Source organism: Camelina sativa, chromosome 8 (genome assembly GCF_030686135.1).
Source record: "Camelina sativa cultivar CO46 ecotype springtype chromosome 8, ASM3068613v1".
NCBI classification, from domain to species: domain Eukaryota; kingdom Viridiplantae; phylum Streptophyta; class Magnoliopsida; order Brassicales; family Brassicaceae; genus Camelina; species Camelina sativa.
In genome coordinates, this window is record NC_141887.1 from 27,018,411 (window position 1) to 27,038,626 (window position 20,216).

General features: G+C 43.0%; 4 protein-coding genes and 2 pseudogenes across 6 annotated transcripts; 3 read left to right on the plus strand and 3 right to left on the minus strand.

Moving 5' to 3' along the window:
- The first annotated feature begins 4,306 nt into the window (after positions 1–4,306).
- On the plus strand, positions 4,307–5,923 carry LOC104708403 (cytosolic sulfotransferase 15 pseudogene; annotated as a pseudogene). The gene has a single exon (XR_015564241.1). The product of XR_015564241.1 is annotated as a cytosolic sulfotransferase 15 pseudogene (transcript).
- Positions 5,924–10,608: 4,685 nt separating this feature from the next.
- Positions 10,609–11,550, plus strand: LOC147940514 (uncharacterized). The gene has a single exon (XM_087461327.1). It carries the CDS (start codon positions 10,609–10,611, stop codon positions 11,548–11,550), a length of 942 nt encoding a protein of 313 aa, XP_087317453.1.
- Positions 11,551–12,337: 787 nt separating this feature from the next.
- On the minus strand, positions 12,338–14,798 carry LOC104733278 (uncharacterized). Its single transcript, XM_087461328.1, has 3 exons — positions 14,579–14,798; positions 12,893–14,534; positions 12,338–12,827 (listed from the first exon to the last, which is right to left on the minus strand). The coding sequence occupies exons 1-3, from the start codon at positions 14,796–14,798 to the stop codon at positions 12,338–12,340; spliced, it is 2,352 nt and encodes a 783-aa protein (XP_087317454.1).
- Positions 14,799–15,503: 705 nt separating this feature from the next.
- Positions 15,504–17,669, minus strand: LOC147940515 (uncharacterized). The gene has a single exon (XM_087461329.1). It carries the CDS (start codon positions 17,667–17,669, stop codon positions 15,504–15,506), a length of 2,166 nt encoding a protein of 721 aa, XP_087317455.1.
- A 483-nt stretch (positions 17,670–18,152) lies between these two features.
- On the plus strand, positions 18,153–18,656 carry LOC147940516 (uncharacterized). The gene has a single exon (XM_087461330.1). The coding sequence runs from the start codon at positions 18,153–18,155 to the stop codon at positions 18,654–18,656; it is 504 nt and encodes a 167-aa protein (XP_087317456.1).
- Positions 18,657–18,945: 289 nt separating this feature from the next.
- On the minus strand, positions 18,946–20,198 carry LOC104708404 (protein MIZU-KUSSEI 1 pseudogene; annotated as a pseudogene). The gene has a single exon (XR_015564248.1). The product of XR_015564248.1 is annotated as a protein MIZU-KUSSEI 1 pseudogene (transcript).
- Positions 20,199–20,216: the final 18 nt, after the last annotated feature.

A 20,216-nucleotide genomic window follows, 5' to 3' on the forward strand; every position in this document is an offset into this window, starting at 1 on the left:
TATGGTTCCTGCCTTTCTTTTACCCTGTCTGGAGAATTGGTCCGTATACAAAAAAGATGTTGTTTCTCTTCTAGGTTGTCCTTTTATTTTAACAAGTAAATTAACTATGTCTTGAGTTTACACCATATGGATGTATTACAAAGGCATTAAACGGTATATATACGGCTCTGTCTCTCTATATGTTGGACGAGCCAAGAGATCTCGACTATAGTTGTGGAGGTTGAGAAACGTTTCTTTGTTATCTTGATTGCAATGAAGATCCTAGAAACTGTATAGATATCCCCTAACTCTCCCAAAGCCAAAAAAAGACTCGTAAGACTTATCTTCATCATCAATAGCCTTCAACTCTTCTTGAAGACTTTTGATTCCACTATATCTATCTTTCTTTTGTACTGTAAGAGCTTGAAACCAATTATTGAGGTATCCGAGTACAAAAAGTCCCCACAACACATCACCCATTAGCGGTATGGTGGACATATTCGGGCTACTTCTAGAACACTATTTTTCTCATGAAAACAGAAACACAAGCATTTAGACAATTTTTATGAAAGATTTGTACAATATGTAATCTCTTTGCTTAGATACCTTACTTGTTTGAATGAGAGAATAGTGTTCAACTTACGTTTCTCCATCATCTCATCTCTATCTTTTAACTCGATAAACACGAGGGAAATAATCCCGGCACGCATCTTTGAATAGAAGAGATTTGGTTCCCTTTTTTTTTTTTTTTTTTGAAGAGGCATAATCAAAAGATACGTTGCTTTCACCATTAAAGTGGACCGCAGGTCACTCAATTTGTTAAAAAAAGAAAAGACAGATAAAAAGTCACTCACATTGTTTTTCTATATTTATCAGTCGACACTTTTATTTTATTTTTGGATGCTTTGTCGACTTAATAAAGGGAAATAATACAAAATAGGATAAAGAAAGCAAATTAACGTAGGCTCTACTTTGCCTAAATGCATCCGATACCGAGACTGCGCCTTTTACGGCATGTCGATATATATCATCTTCGGTTCCATATATTGTTGATTACCTATTTAACTTTTTTGTTTTGAACAATGAACATACCATTTAACGGCATGTCGATATACATGACAAATAGAGCAATAGTTATATAGTAGTATTATATATTTAAAAGAATTTTTTTTATTACGTAATAAAAAAGTCGAACGAGACCATGACATCATGTTTCTTCTAAATTCTAATTATACAATTGTACTTCACTACTCACTAGTATAAAAAGAAATTGGAAACGCATGTAGCGGTATAAATTAACAGGGTGTAATATCTTATAACAAATCAGAATTTGTAAATTTTTAGAAGAATATTTTAGTACACTGAGACCTCTATATATTTTCAGACTTAATAATTTTTTTAATGATATATATCTTAGTTACTAGATAAATTATTTATTAATTTTAAAGTATATGTTGTACTATAATTTAGTATGGTAGGATGACTCAACAAGAATATGATGCGTTAGGAGTCAGGACAATCTTATCCGGATAATATTGATACTTGGGGATACTATTAAGTATAAATAGTTTAATACAATTATATCAGTTTAGAAAAGTATTGTTTGGTAAGAGGCAATCAGACAATAGTAAGTTAACTTTAAATTGCAATTTTCGTTTCAAGGATGCAATATCAAAAACATTTAAAATTCAAATACTAATATGTATCAAAAAAGGAAAACTAAGTTTTTATGAGTTTTTGGATGTGGGGAGAGCAGCAGAAGACTAATTTAACATGCTACGCCCAAAAGTCTCGTGACATTTTGGAATCCAAAGTCTTTTTCCAAAATGATAATTTAATTGTTCAAAACTTAAATGATATCCCGATAAATACTGAATATTTAATATTATTGAACTAACTTAAACTAGGATAATATATAAGCATAAAGCATGAAAAAGTATTATGTGAAACTAGGATAATATATAAGCATAAAGCTTGTATGAACTCCATGCGCGGATGTGTGGAAGTGAACGTGGTACCACGTGGGTATGGAGTGGTTATTTCATAAATAGGGGACTATGGGGGAGTGTGCTTTGAAAGCCTAGAAGAGTTTTATTCTTCTTTTGAGAACCTTCAAAGAAGAAACTAAGAACAGATCGATCAGTATTGTTATTCTTCTTTTGTGAATCTTCAACTCCAAACTGAGAATCTTTTTAAAGTGAAATCACAACCATCAAAGACATAATATAGTAATATACTATCATTTTCTGAAGAAATTGTTTACTTAATTAACAAGATAAGATTAAAGCTGTAGAATACAAAGACAAATTTATATAATCATAGATGCTAATTAATTTTTATATACCTTCTTAGTTTCATTTTGATCACCTTCAAATTTACCACCAACAAAATCCAATCTAGTGTCGGTTTAACTATGAGGGCGGACAGTACGACCGCCCGGATACATAAATTAAAAGGAAGGGCGGATACATAAATTAAAAGGACATACATGTATAAGAAAAGAGATACAAAAAAAATTTGTAAGTTAAAGAAGCTAAAAAAACTTTATAAGTTAAAAGGGCAAAACAAAATTGTAAGCTAGAAAGATACACAAAAATAAAATTATATGAACCAAAAAAATCTAAAAAAAAATTTAGAAAGTTTTTCTGTAGGTTAAAAAACATTTTTTTTTTCTTGGGCATGTAATATATTTGAACCGGCAGTGATCCAATCCATAAAATTATTTCGACCAAATATATATTTATATACTTTGGTATCTGCCTCTTGTTTTTCTTTTACTTCACAATCGCTAAATTTAGACCAAAACAATTGGAGATGAAAAACTTCATAAACGAAGAACCTTCTTCTTCTTCTCCTTTTTTTTTTTAATTTCTCTGGAAAAGAACTTTCGTACGTATGTCGTCGATAGCCCACAAACATACAGATATCATGTTGAAAGGATAAATACAAAATCACATAAAGTCTTGTTCAAGTGGTTATATACTATATTCAATTATTCATCGTTATAGACAAATCTTGAGAAGCACGGTTACACTGTGTTAACTAGTGCTTTCCATTATATTATTAACAATTTGAAAATCTATATTTATTATTTTGTATTGTAGCTATAATTGGTCCGTCCATTTCAGGGGATTTACTTTATCTCTTGTCCAAAAATGGATTATTCTTCAGTCGACAACTTGAGCTTGATGGACATAGGTTGATAACTAGAATGATACAAATTGACTTAACTGCTTGTGCTCCTCCTGGTAACACGTATTCATCTTTCAGGTCTAAATGATTTTTTCGCCGAAAGCTCGAAGTGGACATATACATACTGACATACACGATTACGAGCTGTGTAATTACCAAAAGATAAAAAAATCAAAGATGAGATAGTATAATTAATTCATACAAAATACATCAATGAGCTTGTATATGAATCCAAATGTAATAATCATTCAATTTATAAATATATATTTACAATATTGCAGTTCATGGTAGTTTTGTCGTCGGTGTCATAATTCAGATTGAAACACAGCACTGAATATACAACTGTTTGTTGTAAAATTGAATTAAGGTACTTTAAACATTATAAAAGTATAGAGGACGTTAAAGAAAAAAAAAATCATGTTTTACTTTATCATGTGATTAGGTGTGATCGTAAGAGATAACTTGTTATCTATTATGAAAAGATACACTAATTAGAAGATTGTATAAGAATTCAGAATTCAAGATTATCCAATTTCCGACCAAAATATGTTTTAATATATACTATTTACATATTTTGTGGTGTCTAACTCAAATAAGATATATAAATATATATTTCCAATTATCGCTTGATAAAGTTTGGAAGTTTCTGTTGTTGATATAAAATGACAATATATATATATATATATATTTCTAAAAACAATATATATTTATAGAAAGTTTTGTTTTGAATAAATTTATAGAAAGTTTTTTAATCAGTTTTACAGAAAATGAGTTAAATGTTTGACGTTTTAACAAATAGGAATTTTAATGAAATAGGAATTCGGGTAATTTTTTATCTCAATATAGTTGAAACTTTTAAACCTTTTTAAACTATTTTTGATAGATCACAAAACGTCAATTAAAAGGTTTAAAAAGGATTATTCTTATTCGGGTAAGTTTTGGTAACGTACAATTACTATTTTTTTTGTCAACGAGTAAAATATACCGCGCTTGTAAACTCTAAAAGGTTACTATTAAACAAAACGATGCGTGTTGATATGTAAAAGAAAGTAAGAAACAACGACTCACGTATATGAGTATTTTCCTTGAAAAGATATGTGACTTTTCCTTTTAAGTTTTAACAAAAAAATATTGGAAAGTTGAGTTCTGCCGACAATTAATGGACCAGAAACAAATGAAAAAGCAGCAAACCAAACCTTACACTTACTCCAAAGGAGAGTTAGTACAGACAATGACACGACTTGACTACTTAACAAAGACAAAGAAAAAAAAAACTAAAAAGATTTCGAGTGAGAGTAGTAAATATGGAGTGGGGCAAATAATATATTCGCACACGCCGTTTATTTTTCCCACGTGCGTGATAATAACAACTGATGAAGCCTACTGCTCCTCTCTTCTCTTCTCTCTTCTCTTCTTCTATCAAAGGCATCTCTCTCTCATGCATTTTGCGTTATTATATAAACAGCCAACTTCCTCACGAAATCTTACACCAAAACACACAAAGCTTCCATTTATTAAGAGATACATATTTAATATATATTCATCACAAGGAGAAAGAAACAATGGCAACTTCAAGCGTGAAGACGATTCCAATGGCGATCCCAAGCTTCTCCATGTGCCACAAGCTCGAGCTTCTCAAGGAAACCAAAAGACCCGACCCGAAACACGGAGGAGATGATGAAGCGCTAAGCTACGAGTTCCAAGAGATGTTGGACTCTCTTCCAAAGGAGAGGGGATGGAGAACTCGTTACCTTTACCTGTTCCAAGGGTTTTGGTGCCAAGCCAAGGAGATTCAAGCTATCATGTCCTTCCAAAAACATTTCCGGTCCCTTCCTAACGACGTCGTTCTCGCTACCATACCTAAATCCGGTACTACCTGGTTAAAAGCTTTAACATTTACCATCCTTAACCGTCACCGGTTTGATCCGGTTTCCTCAACCACCAACCACCCTCTTCTCACATCCAACCCTCATGACCTCGTACCTTTCTTCGAGTACAAGCTTTACGCGAACGGAGCTGTTCCCGATCTTTCGGGTCTGGCTAGACCCAGAACATTCGCAACCCACGTCCCTTTCGGTTCCCTCAAGGATTCGATCGAGGAACCTGGTGTGAAGGTCGTGTACTTGTGCCGGAACCCGTTTGACACATTCATCTCCTCGTGGCATTTTATCAACAACATCAAATCCGAGTCAGTGAGCCCAGTCTCGTTAGATGAAGGGTTTGATCTGTACTGCCAAGGAGTGATCGGGTTTGGCCCGTTCTGGGAACACATGTTGGGGTACTATAGAGAGAGCTTAAAGAGACCAGAGAAAGTGTTCTTTCTAAAATACGAGGATCTCAAAGAAGACATCGAGACCAACTTGAAGAAGCTTGGAAGTTTCTTGGGACTTCCTTTCACCAAAGAAGATGAACGAAAGGGAGTTGTGAAGGCTATCGCTGACCTATGTAGCTTCGAGAATCTGAAGAAGTTGGAAGTGAACAAGTCAAAGAAATCGATCAAGAACTTTGAGAACCGATTCTTGTTTAGGAAAGGAGAAGTGAGTGATTGGGTTAACTATTTGTCGCCTTCACAAGTGGAAAGATTGTCAGCCTTGGTGGATGACAAGTTAGGTGGATCTGGTCTCACATTCAGGTTTAGCTAAATCGAAGGCCACGTGCCACATCTATACTCTTGTTGATTCTGAGGGGCCTATAAGTTAAGGCAGTAGTTGTATTGTTTTTACAGATAGACAATGAAGCAACTTCCACAATATAGTTTGTCGTGTTTTTTTTTTTTTTTTTTTTTTTTTTTAAATTTATTATTATAATAAATATCGTTTGTGTTTGCCATTTATGTTTTTCTTTGTACTAGATTATTATTTTCCATGGGTGTAGCTGAATGTATTGACAAATACAAATATAAATATGTGTCTGTATTTCATAGATATGTTTATATTTAGTAAGACAAGGGATTATGGATCTAACACGTGTTTTTACCAATTGTACTCTCTTTTTCTTTTCTTTTTTTTTGAAAACAATATATAGCATGTAGAAGGAAAACTCTATTACATAGAGCATATTCTCTGTTTTTCCAATCTTATTTTTCCTTTTAATTAACTAAATTTTATGGTATGAAATCTATTAACGAGCAAGTACACGAAATTGTAAAAATAGTAGTAAATACGAGACTGAACTACGTACTATGATCAATGTAAACACATCTTGTCACCGAGAGAAACTAACGGGAAGGGTTGTTGTGATGTCACGCATAATTGTCACGGAGAGAAGCTATATGACTATACGGGATGGGTTGTTGTGATGTCACACATAAATGTCACGGGCCGAGAGAAGAATATTTGTTATGACAAAACGGGATGGGTTGTTGTGGAATCACGAAACACGTGTTTTAAACTAGGTCAACAAAAGACAAAAGAAAGTAGGAATAACGAATCAAATTTTTGATTTACCCACATGTCGATGCTTGAAATTTTGTTACAATTTTGTTTTATCTTCGGTCTTTTTTTGGAACGTTAAATTTGGTGAGTTTCAAATTTTCAATTCAAAAACCAGTTAATAATGAACTAGTAATGCAATGACTCATGTACTTTCGTCTATTCTATATTTCAAACATTGATAGGAGTCAATGTGGGATTGTGTTGGATATTTTAAAATAGTATGAGGCTGTATCGGAACAACAAATAAATTTTGAGAAATCCTCAATTCAGTTCGGCCATAAGATCGACGAGGTGGCTAAGGCGGAGATGCAGGGGGTTCTCGGGATAACCAATTTGGGTGGCATGGGATCGTATTTAGGCCTTCCAGAAAGTTTGGGGGGCTCCAAAACGCAGGTTTTCTCTTTTGTTAGAGATCGGTTGCAGAATCGGACAACTGGTTGGTCAGCTAAATTACTGTTAAAAGGGGGGGAAGGAGGTGATGATTAAGTCGGTTGCGACCGCTGTTCCGACTTTTGTGATGTCTTGTTTTAGGTTACCAAAAACAATAACATCCAAATTAACGAGTGATGTGGCGAATTTTTGGGGGAGTTCTAATGGCCAGGCTGGAGGTATGCATTGGATAGCTTGGAAAAAGCTTTGTTGTAGCAAGCAGTTGGGTGGTTTGGGATTTAGGAGCGTGGATGATTTTAACACGGCTTTGTTGGCTAAACAGTTATGGCGGTTAATGGAATTTCCAGACTCACTGTTTGCTAGGGTTTTTAAGAGTAGGTATTATCGGAATTCAAATCCTTTGGAACCAATATGGTCATACTCTCCTTCTTATAGATGGAGAAGTATTGTTTCAGCTCGCTCTCTGGTAAATAAAGGGCTTATTAAAAGGGTTGGATCTGGGGACTCTATTTCTATATGGTATGACCCCTGGATTCCAGCTCAATTCCCGACACCAGCTTTCAATAATGGTCCTTTTCAGGATCCAGATCTTAGATTGACTCATTTGATCAATCGTCAAACAAACACTTGGCGCAGGGATATGCTCATTGAGCATTTTGATCCCGTGGACACAGCTTTGATAGAAGCTTTGCCTTTAAGTAATTGCTCGAAGGCCGATTATTTCGGCTCGCATTTTACTAAACATGGAAAATATACGGTTAAGTCAGGGTATGAGGTAGAGCGGTTAGCGATCCTGAACACATTCCAGGCTCCTGGGGCTGGTCCAGAGATTACTTCTCTTCTTGCTAAGGTCTGGAAGGTTTCATGTCCACCAAAATTACAACATTTCCTGTGGCAAGTGCTGACGGGCTGTATTTCGGTTTCGGCTAATTTGAGACGACGTGGAGTGGACTGTGATGTCGACTGTACACGGTGTGGGACAGAGGTGGAGACTATAAATCATGCCATTTTTTTATGTCCACCGGCTCGCCAAGCCTGGGTTTTAGCACACGTTCCCGTGGGGCCACAACACTTCCCTACGGAGTCTGTTTATGTAAATGTGGATCATTTTTTGGGTTCTACAAATCCGGGTTCACAGATTGCAGCCTTTCCTTGGATAATGTGGTATATCTGGAAAGCATGGAATGCTCGGGTTTTTGAGAATCAGGTAGAACGACCTGATGAGGTTGTTCGGGTGGCGGTTGGGGAAGCACAGACTTGGCAGCAGGCACAGGTGGAGGCAAAGTTGGACGAGCTTCCCTTTTCCCCTGGCGTGCGGCTTCCTCTGTGTGAGAACTGAAATCGATTCTCTCCTTCCGAAGTGGTTCGAATGTGGAGGAGCTTATCACCGTTTAGAAGTTCCGAACTGAATTCGAGTGATTTTGAGAGAAAGTATCGTATTGCTTCTTTTGGAAAATGTTTTTTCACCCCTTACAAAAGACTCCCCCCTTACCTATTTATACCGACCAATTTATTCCCTAATTAATGCATAATTAATAGGGCACGATTTGCGTGTCCTAATTAATCGTCTTGAATGCGGGAATCTTTGACCAAGCCCGAGCTGCGAGCTGACCAACGCGAAGCATCTCCGCGCTCTCTTCCTTTCTCCGGGCCTGATGGGCCGATCAGTAATACGCTCTTGGCCCATTAGACGTGCCCGGCCTAGGCCCTTTGCCTATTGCCCGAGATGACAGATCGTGGGTACAACAGTTGCCCCCCAAGTCTCCCGAGCTGAGCAGTTCGGGAGACTTTTGACCTTCAAGCAATCAATTTCGGGAAACTGAATATTCCCCATATCTCCACGATTTGATCGTGGTGATGATGAGATTTGCCTTCCCGAATAAGCCTCAGGGCCCACTAGGTGGCGTGTTAGCTATAAAAGAGAGAGAAAGCGGTGCGAGACCTTTCACTTCCCCAGACAATCATTGCTCCCGGCTCCGTGTATAAAGGTAACCTCACCCGACTTCTCCCTTCCACTTTTAATTCTCAGTTTTTCTCTTCTTTTTGCTCTGCGATTTCTCTCTTCTCATGTTAGTTTCTTTTCTTTCGCCGGAAAGTTCTTCAACTTCCCTCCTCTTCTCACACATATTACTTGAAAGATATGTCTCCTCCGAAATCTTCATCGGATAAAGCCGCGAAACCTTTGATTCCGGACGTCTACGACCCTCACCAGCCATCAATTCTCTCGGCGGAGAATATAGCCGAGATTAGAGGGTCCACTTGGATTCTGCCAGAGATTGAGATTAAGTTCCCGGAGGCTCACGAGTCCCCGTAGAGCCCTCCCCCAGGGTATTGCTGCGCGTTTGAGATATTCTTCTCTGCGTGCGGTTTGTCGTTTCCCCTTCTCGAACTCATCGTAAAGATGATTTTCGAACTGGGCTTCGCTCTCCCCCAAATGTGCCCGAACTTCGTGCGAACCGTCATGTGTCTTCAAACTCTGGGGGAAGAGTTTGACTACAAACTATCCCTGGCCGACTTTCTTCAAGTGTATACGGTGAAGACAGGTCGCACCAAGGGCACGCTCTACGTAAGTGCGCTTTCCGGACTGAAGGTCTTCGACGACCTTCCTGAGAAGGATGAGAAGTGGCGGAAGTCTTACTTTTTCTTCCCGGTCAACGAGCTCACTTTTGGCCACCTCGCAAGTTCACACATATCAAAGTGGACTTCAAAAATTGGTAGAACGGTACTCTTAGTTAGGTATCCTTAATATATTACTTTTCTTTCTGTTACTTACTCCTTGTCGTTCGTGTCTCAGATCACTTCGAGCGCGGGTTGCTTTGCCCTACTTTCGCAGAGTTTTTCTCGCGGTTCTGCAGCCAGGGTCAGATCGCCTGGGACTCATTCTCATGCGAAAGGATTAGAGAATCCTCAGCACGGCTTAGGGGACGTTCTCTCGTTTGCTCCGACCCCATAAGCACTTCGGAGATGAATTATAGAGAGGAAAGGGCCTGCCGACTCGCTGAGAAGGAGGCGAAGTTGAACATGGCGGCAGCGCTTGCCGAGGGCAAAGCTCGCCTCCTTAAGAAGTCTGGTCCCTCTACCACTGAGGTAGACGGGATTTCGGCACCCCCTGCCGGCCCTTCGGAGCCTCTTACGAGGGCTTCCGGGCCCCTGACCAGTTCGCCTGGGCCTGCCGTAATTGTCATAGCGGACTCCAGTGACGAGCCGCGAGAGGTTATAACTCCCTCCGTTGAGGTCAGCTCCCATCGGGCGGGCTAGTCCAAAAAGAGGAAGGAACCTGAGACTTCCTCGTCTTTTCGTGAGAAGAGCCGAGCTCGGACTGGTTCGTCAGGAGACGAGCGATGTAAGTCCAGCTCGAAGGATAGGGGTCCTTCCTCGGAGAGGAGGTCTAGGGAAGTCCCTTCCACAAAGGAATCCGGGGATTCCTCTGGCAAGCTGCCTTCAAAGGAACGTCGTCCCTCCCCCCGAGGTAATGATAACTCGAGGTTTTTTGTTGGGTCTCGGGGACCAAGTAAAATAACATTGCTCGTACATTTCAGCTCCCCCTGCATCCCCAGCTGACCTGATGAGGAGCTATACTCAGCCAAGAGTTCGGGTTCCAGCGTTTGCGGACATGTCCGAGCTCAACCGCGCGAACTTCTTCCGTTTTGCAGACAAGATTGGCGAGGTTAGTGACACATACTTCCTCAGTTTTGGTTTTCCCTTACCTCCTTCGCCGTTTTTAACGAACCACGCTTTCCAGCTAATGATCGAGTTCAACTCCTCGGTGGCGTCTTATGAAGATCAGCTGTTTGCCTCTCCTTTATCTTCCGAGGTGAGCCTTCTCCGGGAAAAGATTGCTGACCTGGAAGCCCAAGTGAAGGAGTATGCTAGACTAGAAGCCGAAAACGCTTCTACCGTGGAGAGAGCCGAACAGATCCGGGCTCGGATGAAGAAAGCCGAGGTACAGGTGCTCGACTTCGGGATTGCCAACGAAGACCTCCGAGACAAGCTAAAGAAGGCGGGGGACCTCTACTACGAGGCCGCGGAGGATGCGAAGGCGACAAGGAATAGGTTGCACGAAATCGAGTTCCGCAACCAGTTACTCGAAGCTGGCAATAGCTGCGAGATTGAGAGGGTGCGGAGAGAAGAAAGGCAAGCAATGAGGCGAACTCTCCGTCCGTTAGTCGAGGAGGTGAAAGTCACTTTTGAAGAGAGGGAGAAGCTGGCCCCAGCCAAGATCCGAGCCGCTGAGATCAGGGCTAACCGGATGCTGATCGAGGAGATCTCGAGGGGAGAGATCCAAGACATGGAAGCCGAGCTCGGGCTCCTGAAAGCTGACGAGGAGGAGGCCGACGAAAAGGTTTCAAAGGTAACTCTCCTTGACCTTGACCTCTCTGGATTTTCAGACCTTTTGGCGGATACACCCGATCTTTTGTGCAGCGAACACCCTTCGAGCATTACAATCGAACAGTCCGGCACTAATCTCGGGCAAATGTCGAATCAGAGGATGGACGACTTTCTGGCGAACACCAAGTCGGTAGAGGACCTTGAAGAGATGGGACTCCCTTTATGAAGCGGCATTGGACCCCGCTCCCCATACTCAGTAATTTCTATATCAGGGTTGTTTTGGCACGGGTTGCGCCCCCTGTTTGTCGTATTTATTTTTAGACTTGATTTGGAGTGTTTTGGTCGCGGTGACCACTCCGTCTTCAAAATTTTTTTGTTTTTGTCATGATAAATGCGAACTTCATATCCGCAATCTTTGTTTGAAAAGATGATACGAGCAGAAATGAACACGAAGTAAGAACTTCGGTTTAAGAGTTCGCAAAAATGACACCCCAATTTTAGTAAGGCTCAGTACGAAGTGAACCTCGGCCTTAAATGATATATGCGAAGTCTGACTTCGGTTTTTTTTTTTTTTTTTTGGAACCATTATTAATAAAAAAGTTTAAGAAAAATTTAGATTTTATTAATATGGATAGCTGGACCCGAAGTGGGCTGCCTACGTACCCTTATCGGGATCAAGCTAAACGTAGTTCGATACAAAAAATTTAACTGTAAAAGAGTTTAAGGTGTAAGGAATTCCAGGACCTCGGGACTGTTTTTCCCTCTGAATCCTCGAGCTGATACACCCCGTTTCGCACCTCGCGAGTAATTCTGTACGGTCCTTCCCAGTTAATTCCCAGCTTCCCTGCATTGAGCTCCTCGGTGTTCTCGTGGACTTTTTGGAGGACTAGGTCGCCAACTGCCAAGGGTCTGCCTCGGATTTTGGAGTTATAGTACCGAGCTACTGCGTTCTGGTAATTCTGGATCCGAACTAAGGCCTGGTCCCGACGCTCATTGATTGTGTCGAGAGTATCCTATAGGAATTCCTCATTTTCCTCAGCTCGGAATGGGTTCAGTGAGGTACGGACTCCAGGGACCTCTATGTCAGCTGGGACTACGGCATCAACTCCGTAAACCAGGGAGAAAGGTGTTTCATTAGTGGCCCGGCGAGGTGTTGTACGAATTGCCCAAAGAACGCCTTGCAGTTCGTCTGGCCAGCGCCCTTTGCGAGAATCGAGCCGTTTCTTCAAGTTAGCAAGAATGACCTTATTCATCGCCTCGGCTTGCCCATTACCTTGCGGGTAACGAGGAGGTGACTTATTGAGTCGAATCTTCCACTTCGTGCAGAACTCTTCGAACTTCGAGGAGATGAACTGTGGACCATTGTCCGTGACGATTTCGCGGGGAACACCGTAGCGATAAATTATACTTTTCAGCACGAACTGCTCCAATTCTTCACTTGTTACCTTAACGTAGGCCACTGCCTCCACCCATTGGTAAGAGCGAGCACGTACTGAACTCCTCCTGGTTCCCGATGCAATGGACCAATGATGTCCATAGACCATCTCATGAATGGGTAAGGTGCAGACACCGAAGACAGGAGCTCGGTAGGCTGGTGGATCGACAGGGCGTGCTTTTGGCACTTCTCACAAGCTCGAGAATAATTTTCGCAGTCCATGACCATAGTGGGCCAGAAGTAGCCTTGCCTTTTGATTTTGAAAGCCAGAGTCCGACCTCCGGAGTGATTCCCATTGGGACCGTCATGAACAGCTCGCATTAGCATCGCGGACTCTTTACCGGCAACACATGTTAGATAAGGACCAACTACACTTCGGCGTAAGAGTATTCCGTTGTAGACGCAATACCGCGCACTGACAATCTTGAGTTTCCTGGCCGCCCATTTGTCAGCTGGGAGTTCACCTTTTTGCAAGTAAGCCCAGATCGGGCTCCGCCAATCGCCTGCCCCCCAGCTGTTAGAATTCGCACTGCCCGAAGTAGTATATGGGATAACAGCTTGATTGTCAACTGATGAGCTCGACGATTCCGGAGTTTGACTCGCGTCTAGCTCGGCCAGAGGTGGGTCAACTTCCATCGGAGTAGGCATAGCGGGGGCTGGATCCTCCGATGGCAAAGAGTCCGCAGCCGCCTCGCGAGCTGCCTCCTTAGCAGCCAACTTTTTATTCATTGCCCGGGTGACGACATTCGAGCTCTCTAGACGGATGCTTGGAAACTCGATGACTTCGACGGGGATAATCCTAGTCATCGCAGGATCCGAAGTGGATGCCAGAGATGCTAAAGCGTCCGCAGCGGAGTTTTCACTTCGCGGGATCTTAGTGATTTCAAAATCCTCGAATTTAGCGACTAACTCTCGAGCTGTGGACAAATAAGCCTCCATACGACCATCCTTTGTTTCGTACTCCCCCAAAAACTGGTTGGTGACCAGCTGCGAATCGCAAAAAGCTCGGAGTCGTCGGACACCAATCCCTACTGCGAGGCGTAAACCAGCAAGGAAAGATTCATACTCGGCTTCATTGTTTGACGCGCTGAAAGCCAAGCGAAATGACTGCTCGATTACTTCGCCAGTAGGAGAAGTGAGGCGGACCCCAATTCCTGCTCCCGATCTGGAAGAAGCGCCGTCAACATACAACGTCCACGGGACTTCAACATTGTCGCTAATTGAAGAGGCTAGTGGGAGTGCAATCAAAAAATCGGCCAGCACTTGCGCCTTAGCACAGGTTCGAGTCCGAAACTCGATGTCGTATTCACTCAACTCGACATACCATTTAGCTAGTCTCCCGGACTCGCTTGGACTATGTAATACCGTCCGAAGTGGTTGCGTCGTCAGGATTATGATTCTATGGGACTGGAAGTAAGGTCGCAGCTTTCTTACCGAAGAGACAACTGCTAGGGCCAATTTCTCCATCATAGGGCACCTGGACTCCGCCCCAGTAAATGACTTACTGACATAGTAAATTGGTCGTTGCTCCCCCCTTTCCTCCCGAACCAAGACTCCGCTGACTGCACTGTCCGAGACAGCTACGTAAAGAAAGAGTGGCTCACCGAACTCGGGCTTAGCCAAGACCGACGGTTCAGATAGATAGGCTTTGAGCTGAGCGAACGACTCTTCGCACTTCGCATCCCATAAGAAGTTTTTTCCCATTTTCGCAACAGCTGGTAGAACGGGAGGTATTTGTCCGTATATCGAGAGATGAAGCGGTTGAGGGCTGCGATCTGTCCATTAAGGCGTTGCACTTCGCGTAAAGTCCTAGGAGAACTTATAGACAAGAAAGCATTAATCTGCCTCGGATTCGCTTCGATTCCTCTTTCTGTGACGATATACCCCAAAAACTCCCCTGATGGGACTGCAAAAGTGCATTTCGTGGGGTTAAGCTTCATCTCGAACTGATTCAGGATGTCAAAGCAAACTTTCAGATCCGCGAGATGCGAGCTAGCTTCCGTTGATTTTACCAGCATGTCATCGATGTAGACTTCCATGGTCTTTCCGAGCTGGTGTTCGAACATACGGTTTACCAGCCTCTAGTAAGTTGCTCCTGCATTCTTTAACCCAAAAGGCATCACCTTGTAACAATAAATCCCACGGTCTGTAATGAATGCAGTCTTCTCCTGGTCATCGGGGTTCATAAGGATTTGGTTATAGCCGGAGAAGGCATCCATGAAAGACATCAACTCGTGACCCGAAATAGACTCGACTAGCCTGTCGATATGCGGAAGTGGAAAGCTATCCTTGGGGCATGCCTTGTTTAGGTCGGTGAAATCAACACAAACTCGTGATTTTCCATTCTTCTTTTTGACTACCACCGTGTTTGCGAGCCATTCAGGATACTTCACTTCGCGTATCTGTCCCGCCTTCAGTAGGCGTTCCACCTCTTTGTTGACGATTTCAGCTCGCTCAGGACCCAGCTTCCTTCGCTTCTGCTTTACAGGTCGGAACGTCAGGTCCACATTCAGCTCGTGGGAGATAACTTCTAGACTGATACCGGGCATCTCGTCTACGGACTACGCGAAGGTGGCCATATTTTCTTTTAGGAAGGTTATCAGACTGGCGCGGAGCTCGCTATCCAATCCCCCTCCGATCTTGATTTCCTGATCCAGATACTTATCATTGATAAAAATGGACTCAGTGAGGTCACCTTTTAGCTGCGTCCGAACTGGATTCTTCGGGACCTCGAGCTGTGGTTGCTATTGAACCAGGAGCTTGTGACTTGCGAGATAGCAGCTCCTTGCCGTCCTTTGGCTTCCTAGAATCTCCCGGACTCCTTGCAGGGTCGGAAATTTGACGCACTGATGGTACGTCGAGGTCACTGCCTTCATCTGGTAGAGCCAGGGAGTTCCCAAAATAACGTTATATACCGCAGGTCGGTCGAAAACCGTGAACTCCACCATTTTAACCACTCCTTGAGTGGACACCGGTAGTGTAATCGTGCCCAAGGACATTGACGTCTCGCTAGTGAACGAGACCAAAGGTGAGGGCGGTCCTACGATGTGTTCTTTCCCGATCCCCATTCTAGCGAGCGTCTCGAGGAAAATCAAGTCTACCGAACTCCCAGTGTCAATTCGGATTCGGCAGACCTCGTGGTTCGCCACGTCAAGTGAAATGACGAGTGCGTCATCGTGTGGAGTGTCCAGCTCCTCAGTTTCCTTCTCGGAGAAAGAAACCTCAGGTAGATCGCTTGCCGCGACCTTAGCACGCTTCGGCTGGGGGATGGCGAGCTTCCGCTGATGGTCTTTGATCGCGGTGATGGAGTTCCGAAAGAGGCGCGATCCCCCCATTATCACGTCAATTCTTTTCTTGGGGGTTTCATTGCCATCAGACTGCTTCGGTTTCTTTGAAGGTGGAGCATTTTTGTCCACCCCGGGAGTCGCTTTCTGCTCCAACTCCTCGATTGTTACATTTGGCATTTCTCCTGCCACATACTTTTCTGCGAGGAGGTGCATCAGCTTCTTGCAGTCACGAGTGGAATGACTGGTGGTTTTGTGGAGCTCGCAATACGTGTCCTCATCTCGGACCCATTTGTTAGTTAGGAGTACACCGCTCTTGGAGCGCGGTGAAAATGGAGGTTTGGACGGTAAATTCTTTGGAGAATTCTTTTTAGGAGATTGAGTGACTGTGAACGTGCTTGGCCCGGACTTCGGAGTCGTAGGCGGAGTTTTTTTGGCGGGTGCTTCGAACCGTGGTTTTCCTGTAGTCGGAGCGTTTTGTTTTTGCGCAGCGGCAATTTTGTCTTCCTCTGCGACTATCCAGTTCAATCCCCGGTGTAACGCGTCTTGAATGGTTGGGAACCGATTCACGGACAACTCTTCGCGGAAGCGAGATTCGTGCCAGAGGCCGTTTTTTAGCGCGGCCAGGGCTGTGGAGTCCGAGAGTCCGGGAATCTTGACCTGGATTTCCTTGAACTTTGTTATGTAAGACCGGAGAGACTCTCCACCCTTTTGGCTCAAGTTCCAAAGCTGAGCATCTCTCACCGCGGTTTCGATTAAGCTAGAATACTGCTTGACGAACGAGGTTGACAGCTCAGTGAAATTTGCGATGGAGCCGGCTGCTAAAGACGCAAACCAAAGTAGTACCGATCCACAAAACGTTTCTGCGAACAAATTGCAGTACCCAGCGTCAGCTTCGTGAGGCTCGAGGTCCACCCGGCTAGCTGTCAACATGAAAGTGTTGAGATGATTGGTCGGATCCCCTTTTCCTTCGTAGCTCGAGAACTTAATTTTGCCAGTATCTTTGATGCGGACTCGGGCTATTTGATCGGAAAAAGAAGTTCGCCTCGACTCCTCGATCACTCGAAAGATATCCGGAGCTGAAGTGGTTGCACTGTGCATCGCAGACCGCATGTCCCGGATTTCGCTCTGCATGCGGAAGATCTCGGGATTGGTAACATACTCCGGAGTCGAAGTGTTTCCACCCACAGGGAGAGGAAGACGGACTGGGACCTCGGAAGATCTGGTGACACAAGGCTGAACCGGAGTGTGGCCATCGCCAACCAGCGATGGCGCTGTTTGCGTGTTGACTTGAGGTGGGAATGAATCTCCCGGAGTGACATTTGTTGCTGCCACCTGCGAGGTGGAAGGTGGAGTAACACCGGAAAAATCCAAAGCACGTCGACGTGGGTTTTGGTCGGAGGACAGGAGATCAACCCGATCGGCGTACGCGCGGTGGGAGGCTGAGAGGTCAGCTACGGACGTCGTGACTTCCTCCAAACGGGTGAAGACCTGACCCTCCAAGCTGTCAAAACGTTCGGTAAGAGCGGCGGAGGCGGCTTGCTGACGATCGGACTTCTCAGACAAGTGCTGCAAGAGCTTCTGGATCACCTCCAAGGATGCCTGAATGGGAGAGTCGGTTGCCATAGCGGTGGTTGTGTGTAGTGGATTTGTATATAAAGTCGGAACTAATGAGAGTCAGGCGATAACCCCCCTCCTTCTAGCGCCAAATGTGAGAACTGAAATCGATTCTCTCCTTCCGAAGTGGTTCGAATGTGGAGGAGCTTATCACCGTTTAGAAGTTCCGAACTGAATTCGAGTGATTTTGAGAGAAAGTATCGTATTGCTTCTTTTGGAAAATGTTTTTTCACCCCTTACAAAAGACTCCCCCCTTACCTATTTATACCGACCAATTTATTCCCTAATTAATGCATAATTAATAGGGCACGATTTGCGTGTCCTAATTAATCGTCTTGAATGCGGGAATCTTTGACCAAGCCCGAGCTGCGAGCTGACCAACGCGAAGCATCTCCGCGCTCTCTTCCTTTCTCCGGGCCTGATGGGCCGATCAGTAATACGCTCTTGGCCCTTTAGACGTGCCCGGCCTAGGCCCTTTGCCTATTGCCCGAGATGACAGATCGTGGGTACAACACTCGGGCTGGGGGGTGTGATGTTCCTCTTCCGTCGGTTTATTCAGGGCATCAGTGCTTTGTGGATGGTTCTTGGAAAGCAACAAATGTTTTTGCAGGTGCAGGATGGGTTTGTACTTCTTCTCAAGGGTCACCACTGATTCACGGCGCAACCAATTACCGGCGTAGTCTGTCCCCGTTACATGCCGAAGTTGAAGCTTTCATTTGGGCGATGCGATGCATGATTGGACATGATTTCCGGGAGGTAGTCTTCTACACGGACTGCTCCGACTTGGTGAAGATGGTGTTTTCGCCTCAGGATTGGCCAGTCTTTGCAACATACCTAGAAAATATCAAGAATGATAGGGAGGAATTCTCTTGTTTTTCTTTGGTTCAGGTTTCTAGAAATGCTAATGTACAAACGGATTCCTTGGCACACCGAACACGTCCTAATCCGCTAACTATTTTGTTTGTAAACAATTTACCCTCAAATTGGCTTAACTGAGCTGATTTTTTTTGTTAACAAAAAAAAAATATATATATATATATATATATATATATATATATATATATATATATATATTTTTCAAACATACCGTCATAAATGCATATAGAAACAATTCATCACATAAGCAATAAATATCATTGTAGAATTTAAAACACATATTAATTAGACCATTCTTTCAAACCATTAAAAAGACATGATAAATTGATTAATATCTGAATTTTCTTAAATAATATTTGCGATATGTTTTAGTTGTCCAAATCTTTATATTCATAAAACAAATCGAAAGTAAATCTAAATAACTTACAATGCTACCCAAACTTATACATTTATCATCTACACAGATTTGCATTTTCCACCATGTTTACAGCCACACAAGACGTGGTATATATATTCATGTATATATACACACATCACCAGCAAATCATTCCAAGTCATTTACCAAAATAAAATAAAAATAAAAAAGAATACCAAAATAGACAAAATCAACAAAAAAAAAAGAAAGAAAAATAGACATAGTATTAAAAAGAAAAAAAATAAATAAAAGTTGAGTGGTTTACATGTTTCCCCTAAAAATGACGTCGTTTTTAGTTAAACCCGAACGAAAAAAATACTTAACTCAGGTCCACTGTTCCCATCAGGGTTCATCATGTAATACGTCTCCGAGTCTCTTGAACCGATCACTCTCTCGAAATGTGCTCTCATGTACGTTAAATCTCCTTCTTGCAGCCCTCCTCCTCCTCCTCCTCCTCCTCCTCCGCTTTGCTCCGTCGCGCCACTGCTCACAGGTAACACACCAGCTCCCATAGACACAGCATGAAGCATCTGCATCACCACAAGATCCTCTTCCGTTGGTTGTCTCTTCACACCATAACCGGATTTTTTACCGTTACAATACAAAGCCCAAATCGGTTCGTCAATGATTTTGGTTTTCTCACTCGGTTTCTTCTCACACTCCAACGCGATCCTCACCAAACCGACTCCAAGATCTTGGAGCAGCTTCCCCGTAGGTATCGCTAACTCCAGCAACAGAATCGGCATTGAACGCGGGTTCTCTTGAACCGCTAAGTTCACACGCGTTTTGCGGTACCCGAACAACGTCCCCGTGACACGTGTCCCTCCGTGGACGTGGTTCTCGTGTAGCCTTCCTCCTCCTACTGGGAATTTACACATCGGTGACATGATCGGGAGTGACCTGAACACAGACCGGACTCGACGGAAGAGTTTCGTCGATTTTGAACCGGTTGTTTTGTTTTTCCCAGAGGGTTGCTCTAGCGTGATCTCAGGACGTACCTGAGCCGTTGATTTCTTCGACTTTGGACTACCGAGAGGTGACATTGTCGTCGGAGTCAGCATTCTTGGCGTTAACGGTGGTGTCGCCATTACAAATTATCAAAATTGAGAATGTTTTTGTATGTTTAAGAGTAGGCCTATTTAAGAGTATAGACCAAATTTTTATACAATCTTTAGAAACTAATGGAACGCACGTTTAAGTTTGTGTAATATATAAATTATGCAAACGTGAGTCAGAGACTTTTTTTTCTTAGATAATTATATTTT

Bases quoted from the DNA above. Each gene is read 5' to 3' on its own strand.
- LOC147940516 (XM_087461330.1), top strand. From the start codon at position 18,153: ATGACAGATCGTGGGTACAACACTCGGGCTGGGGGGTGTGATGTTCCT.
- LOC147940515 (XM_087461329.1), bottom strand. From the start codon at position 17,669: ATGGCAACCGACTCTCCCATTCAGGCATCCTTGGAGGTGATCCAGAAG.
- LOC147940514 (XM_087461327.1), top strand. From the start codon at position 10,609: ATGTCCGAGCTCAACCGCGCGAACTTCTTCCGTTTTGCAGACAAGATT.
- LOC104733278 (XM_087461328.1), bottom strand. From the start codon at position 14,798: ATGGAAGTCTACATCGATGACATGCTGGTAAAATCAACGGAAGCTAGC. The intron at 14,535-14,578 runs GTTCTCCTAGGA...CTTAATGGACAG, and splicing joins TAATGCTTTCTTGTCTATAA to ATCGCAGCCCTCAACCGCTT. The intron at 12,828-12,892 runs GTCTGCACCTTA...ATCGGGAACCAG, and splicing joins ACCGAGCTCCTGTCTTCGGT to GAGGAGTTCAGTACGTGCTC.